At 47.4% G+C, this 6970-nt stretch overlaps 1 protein-coding gene across 1 annotated transcript; it reads left to right on the top strand.

Moving 5' to 3' along the window:
* The first annotated feature begins 696 nt into the window (after positions 1-696).
* LOC142903903 (uncharacterized) lies at positions 697-4646 on the top strand. The gene is made up of 7 exons (XM_076049796.1): positions 697-916; positions 1370-1499; positions 2219-2312; positions 2771-2901; positions 2999-3141; positions 3302-3499; positions 3667-4646. The coding sequence occupies exons 1-7, from the start codon at positions 906-908 to the stop codon at positions 3782-3784; spliced, it is 825 nt and encodes a 274-aa protein (XP_075905911.1). The 5' UTR covers positions 697-905; the 3' UTR covers positions 3785-4646.
* Positions 4647-6970: the final 2324 nt, after the last annotated feature.

Raw genomic sequence — 6970 nt, 5'->3', positions numbered from 1 at the left:
TGGACTCTTTTCTTCTCAATTCATTTCACTGGTTTACAGTCCCCGGGGGGAATTTAGCCTGTAATTATTCTAATTGCAGTGAGGCACGAAGTCCTCACATTTCCAATTTTTTTTTTCTATGTCATTGTGCAAAGACTCAGATAACTAATTGTAACTGATTAATGAACAGCAGTGAAACAAATACACCAATCAAATTATTAAATTTGATTATTGTGAGCGTTTTAACTCGTAAATAAAAATGTTTAAGGACCCAATGCTTTAAAAAAAAAAAAAAAAAAAAAAAAAAAAAAAAAAAAAGAAGAAGAAGAAGAAGAAGAAGAAGAAGAAGAAGAAGAAGGTCTGAATCAAAATGGATCAGATGGACAGATGGACGTGGCTGAACCACTGACCGCTGAACCAGACTCCAATATGGCGGCCCATTCATTTGAAGGAAGTTGCTCACCCAGCGCATACGCCGAAAAAGTTTATCAACTTGCGCAATAGAGGGCCCGTCGAGCATGTAGCACTTCACACCATGCCGCTGTAACTCCCATGATACGATACGTCTGGGGCTCCGTGCTAATCCTCTTTTGTACCAGCGCTGTATCAGTTCTGTTAATGCGTCCATGGGCGGAACAAGCGAACGGTAACGGACCAATCCAGCCAATCAGAGAGCTAGGGCGGCTCTGTTGGAAATGTGGGCGGGGAGCGCGATGCTGCCCCCCGCGAGGTACGGGCGGGAAGCTCGCGCACACCGGTGTCATCGTCCTCCTCCCGGCGGCTAACCAGCTAACCCTCTCCCGACCCGGGGACCACCGGGCAGTCTCAGCGGGCTCCATGGGTGACAGCCGCAGAATTTCAGGGCCGAGTGGAGCCGTGTTGCGCAGGGAGAGAGTCGGGAGAATTTCACCGCAGACAGCGCGGACATGTCAGAAAGGTGAGGTTTAAAAGTCCTCCTTCGCCCACCTGGCGATTTAATTAACATGAGCTAACTTCCGGTTCGAGGCAGCGTCAGCTTAATAACCGTTGTATTCGTCGCTGACTTGGTGTAAACCTGGTTGCTGGCTGTCCTCCTCCTCCTCCTCCTCCGCTTCGGTCCGAGGTAACTTTAGCTGCCCAAACCGGTGGGCAGAGCTCCCACCGCGGCTTAGGTTACAGCTAGCCGGTCCGAAACGCAGGGGTTCGGCCGGGGATGGACAGGTGAAGAGAGCCACCTCCTCCCCCACTTATCCTCCTCCTCCTCCTCTACCTTCTCCTCTCCACGTACTCTACCTCCTCCTCCACCTCCTCTACCTTCTCCTCTCCACGTACTCTACCTCCTCTACCTCGTTTTTCTCCCCCTCCTGCTCCTCACCTCCTCACCTGTCCCAATCCTCTCTTCCTCTCGCAGCTCTTCAGGGGTGAACACTCTCACCGGCAGCTTCCCCAAATCCATCCCGTCCCGATGCTCCGACCTCGGGGTCGCACGCACACCGCTTTGCGTGGACCGCAGTCCGGATTCTGGCCTCCCGTCGACCCCTGTGAGTTAGACACACACGCACACACACACACACACACATGTCTGTCTGAAAATGTTATGTTTACATTCATTCATTCATTCAATTAACCCAAAAACAAAAAGTTGGGGACTTTAATATAAAGGTGGCCTCATTTGTTTTAAGTTCTTGCAGAACTTGAGTTCTTTGCCTTTAAAAAAAAAAAAAAAAAAAAAAATGTGGGGAACAAATCTTAGAATAGGAGACTTGGCGTCATACTTTGTTTGCAGTAGCTGTTGAGTGTTACAGAGCGCCAAGTTGCATTCTAAATTTTCAAATCTAATCTATATTATTACAATGATTGTTGTCGGCTTCACTTCACCCTGGCTCAGTAGTTCGGTGTCCCTGATTTTAATCTCCTGAGCTGACTATATAATGTGAAGAGGCGACCACGGGGTCGTTGGCAAGTGTTTGACCACTGGGTGAGCTTTTAAAGAGACGTGTCTAGAATAACAGTGGATAGTTTCCAGTTACACAATGCGAGTCGTGAGTGAGCAGGATGAGCCTGTGGAGGCCAGAAGTTCAGTCTGCTCATGCAGCCCTAATTCTCATCAAGCACTCGGGTTCTCAGCCAGCTGCCTCAGTTCCGCAGACTTGGACTGGCTGCCAGTCCTGATAGATGATGATGATGATGATGATGATGATGATGATGATGATTGATCCATTTTTTCCCCTTATTCTTCTCTTCTTTGTTTTGTCCTCAGCTTCCATCGAGTCGCTTCCGTTTTGCATCGTGGCACCGCCTGCAGCAGTGTGACGTCACTGGAGGCCAGCTGACCTGCCCCAGGGTCAGAGAAGGTCTGAACGACTGAAGTACATTCCTCCATTCTGATCACAGCATCAGTGTAGTCAAACATACACACGTGTGTCGTGGGGCTGCAACGATTTGTCGATGTAATCAATTACATCGGAGTTCACAAGCAAAGGTCAAAGATAATCATGACTAATCAACTCATCAAAAAAAAAATTGATAGATTAGTTGACAAAAAAAATTATTGTTAGTTGCAGCCCTAGTGTATAGTATTGCAGAGAACACATGAACTAAATATTTTAACTGATAAATATTTCTATTAACAATGTCATAAAATGTGTTATCTCACCGTCCATGTATGTCGGATTGCTTCGATTTTGGTTGATTCTTGTCTCGATTAACTTTTATTGTACATAATCACACCCTATTTAAGCGGAAAATTCAAAGCATTTAACCTTCAGTGTGATGGTGGTGTGAATAGTGTTTGGTTTTTTTCTTTGCAAAGGGCCAACAGATGAAGAGCTGTTTCTCAGAGAGGGAGACGACGTCTGCTTGGACAGAGACAGGAGGAGGAGGAGAGAGGCTGAAGGACGGAGGTGGCAGGAGAGGCTGCAGGAAAACTGGGAGAACTGTCTCGTACGTGTGAGGAGACGCAGTGAACGGCGAGGAGACGGCAAACATGACTTGTCTCACCCGTCACCTCCTCTCTCTTTCTCTCTCTCTGTCCTCTCAGGAGCTGAATCTGTCCTATCAGGACTTGGGCGACCCCTTCCAGCAGGAGAACTTCCTGCGCATCCTGCGCCGCCTGATCCGCGTGGAGAAGCTCCAGCTGGTCGACAACTCTCTCACCAACCTGAGTTCGGTGCGCCTGCCGAGGTGTGACCCACCGCTCAGCCCCAGACCAGAGTGCATGACTAGAATCCTAAACATCTGGAGTGACATCAGGATGGAGACCCTCCTGTCACCTCAGAATCTCATGCCAGCAAGATGTTCTGGTCTGAGGGTCTTCTCTTCCCTTCCCTTCCCTTCCCGACAGGTGCAGAGTGCTAAACCTGCAGCGTAACCGCCTGGTGTGCCTGCGTCAGCTGCCAAAGCTCCCGGTGGCGGAGCACCTCTGCCTGTCTGACAATGCCATCGGCTCCCTGAGGGACCTGGGGGCCCTGAGGGACGGCCCCCTACGCTCGCTCCGCCTCAGCGGAAACCCTGTGACCTTCACTCAGGACTACCGAGCACGGTGAGGCACTCTGAGCCTTCTGCGGCTGTCGATGGGTAAAACATCCATATAAAAAAACCTGTCACAAAAGTCTTGTTGTGCCATGAGATTTTTATTTATGTTTTTAAAGTGCTGACAGATCATTGTTCCTGTTTGTCTCACTCCCTCTGCATCCTGTGTCTTTCCAGTGTCTTCATCTGTCTGCCAAAGCTGGAGGTCCTGGACGGGATCCCCAGGCTGCCAGAAGACTCCCCGCCCACCAGGCCTCTTCTCCCCGACTCCACCAAGACATGCAGCATCCTCTGAAGTTCTTCCATGGATGAGTACAACCGCTCTGATCTGATCTTAGCAACAGCAACTCGTGCTGGTTAGTCACTTCTAAACCTGCGATAACAACGCAGTTAAAGGACACGTGACACGGACGGAAGTCGTGCGCTCTGAAGCCATGCAAAAAAAAAAAAAAAAAAACATTTTATATTCAATATTTTTACACCCCAACATACGTGAATTTTTCAAATAATAAAAAGCAGATTGCATAAAGTTTTATAGCCACATGGTTTTGAATTCAGTGTGATCAAATATTTATCTGGTGATTTTGTGCAAACCAAACTCTTCTCTTAGCTCCGTATCCCTCAAGACGCAATGATCCAACAACCCTGTTTCTGCTCAGAAGCACATGAATCATTTTGTAGCTTCGGCAACACACACACACACAAAAATCCCACACAATCTCTCTGACTAAAACGCAGCCTGTCATTCAGTTTACTGAGTCTTTTTCTACGGCGTGTCCCCCTTTTTGTGACGCGAACCTCCGAACATTCGCTTTGGAGACTTATCAAACATTTAGTGTCGGGCTGCGACAGGATAATGGTCTCCTGTGTCCTCGGCCCGACTAGCCAATGACCCGAGAGCCCAGTGCAGCAGGTCACACACACAAACATGCGGCATGTGGACTGGTCTGAAAAACGTCCGAGCACACAAAGCACTCACATATGACGGCAAATTGATGCAAGCTTGGCAGATAAAAGATGCATTAATGATCCACCCATTGCATTTTATTTCTAATGGTGCTTATACATAGATATATATATGTACACAAACACACACACACACAAATATACATACTGTATATACATACAGAGTCAGCCAAAATAATGTATACACACATCAGGAAAAAAAGAAAAACTTGCATAAATGACAAATTTATTTAGACATCACGAAATGAATACAAGTTGCCTTTGGTGCTCAAAGTGGCGGCAACTGGCTTCCAAATATTAATGTGTACAGTGAATTGCTGCTAGAATCAATATATATATATATATATGTATATATATATATATATATATATATATATATATATATATATATATATATATATATATATATATATATATATATATATATATATATATATACATATATTAATTTTAAAATCCTTTCCATCAGTGTGCATGAAGAAAGGTTTGATTCTCTGACAAGCACTCATCTTGTTTCCCCCTCACGGAGACACAGTTGGAGCAGCGGATGCGTGTCTGACAAGCATGCAGCCGGGCACAAACTGCCGCTTACATGCCTCATTGGGATTCATTTAAGTGCGTAAGGATGTTTGTGCAACTGCGCTTCGCCGGTGAGTGTGTTTGCGTGTGGTCCTGTTTGTGTGTGTGTGTGTGTTGTGTGTGGAGACAGGCAGCCAGTAGCTGGTCTGCAGCTGATGACTGAGAGATCATTACAGAGCTGCAGGTAGACGTTGTCATGAGTTCCCTGGATGATTGTGCACCTCAGCCCTGCTTGACTGTCGGGAGTTGTGCTGCTTTCATACGGCCTTTTTAACTTTTGAGAAGGTCGTTCCGTCCATTCAGTTGCTCTTAAAGCTCTTTTCTCCATTTTATCATACATGCCGCTTCCGTTGCAGGCGGTACGCCATGTTTTCAAGGAGCCCGGCAGTCGCTAGGCAACGGAAATGGACGCCAGCAAGTAGTCGGACCCAGCCATTGACCATCTTGCCCGTAACGTAAGGGGCACTGTTTGACATGCGAATACATGAGCGTAGGGTGCATTAACATTTCCGTTGACATGAGTTTATTCATGACTGTCGCATGGTTATCGCTCTGCACATCTTGGCTCCAGCTCAGTGGTCTAGTGGTAGAGTGTCCACCCTGATGTTGCTAGGTTGTGGGTTTGATCCTCAGATGGGTCATACCAAAGACTGTAAAAACGGTACCCATTACCTCTCTGCTTGGCACTCAGTACTCAGGGTTGGAATTCGGGGGTTAGACCACCCAATGATTCCCGGGCGCAGCACCGCTGCTGCCCACCGCTCCCTCATTGGACAATGGGTCAAATGCCGAGGACAACTTTCGCATCCTTTGGAATGTGACACTGATCACTGGGACTTTAACTTAACGAACTTTAACTTGATACGTACTGAGACGTACATGCTTACACTGGTTTCAAATAATCCTAACATCCATCCACCCATTTTCAATACCCGCGTCTTCCTGAGCTCAGTGTCACAGGGTTCTGCTGGAGCCTATCCCAGCTGTCATAGGGTGAAGACAGGGTAATCCTAACATGACAAGTTCATTTTTTCATTTCAAGTTAAATTATAAAAACCCACCTGGTGAAGCTATACTACCGCAAATTTGTCTGCAGAGCTGCACTTTCATTCAAATGTCCCAGTGGGATTTCCGTTAATTCCCTGCCTGCCGTTGGATGTGACAGACGAGTTGTTTTCATCAATTGCTCAGAACCAACCAGTCTGACCTGGAAGCAGGATGCAACAGGGAAGTGGTGCGAGCCTCGCTGCCAAGGAGATTAGCGTGGCTGCTGCGGTCGCTGTAGTTTTGATCCAAGCAGGATGACATTTTCACAATAAAGGCGAGAACAAAGAGTGTCTCCAAAGGCTTTTCTCTTCTCTCTGCTCCTGACTGGCTTTGGCAAGAGCTCAGCTGAACTCCGCCGAGCGCCACAGCTCAGCGTGGCCCGCTGGAGCATTTTGTTGCATCCTTTGCACCAACCAGAAGCCACAAGTTGAACCTTTTTAGTTTTTTTTTTTTTGTTTTTTTTTACCTCAGCTTTCCTAATGCTTTCGATTGGATACATCGTTGGAATCCAACCTGTCGTGCATCTCCAGACAGAGAGACAGGCTCCAGGCTGTCAACCCACCAGAATAATTCCAGTTAACGGCGAGAATGTGAGGGACGTGCAGGAGTCGTTATCTCACCACCACCGTCGTCGCCGCTGCTCATCACTGCAGAAATGTGTCTGGTTGGTCTGTCATTAGGGGGCGTAATGAGGCACCTGTTACTCTGCAGCGTCCCTCGGGAATCCGTCAACCGCAGAGGGGGCGATGACAGCAAGGGAAGCGGAAGGAGACGGAAATGGAGAGGGATGAGAAGGACGAACAGAAATAGAGACGGAGAGCCAGGCGACGGATGTGCCGGAGACAAATGTTGGTGGCAGTTCAGTCGACCTGCTCTCGTCTGATTTTCA

Source organism: Nelusetta ayraudi, unplaced genomic scaffold (assembly GCF_046127955.1).
Source record: "Nelusetta ayraudi isolate G7.1 ecotype Tasmania unplaced genomic scaffold, CSIRO-AGI_Nayr_v1 ptg000120l, whole genome shotgun sequence".
In the NCBI taxonomy this organism is placed as follows: domain Eukaryota; kingdom Metazoa; phylum Chordata; class Actinopteri; order Tetraodontiformes; family Monacanthidae; genus Nelusetta; species Nelusetta ayraudi.
Note: the sequence above shows the minus strand (reverse complement) of the source record. Positions and strands in the feature narration are given on the sequence as shown.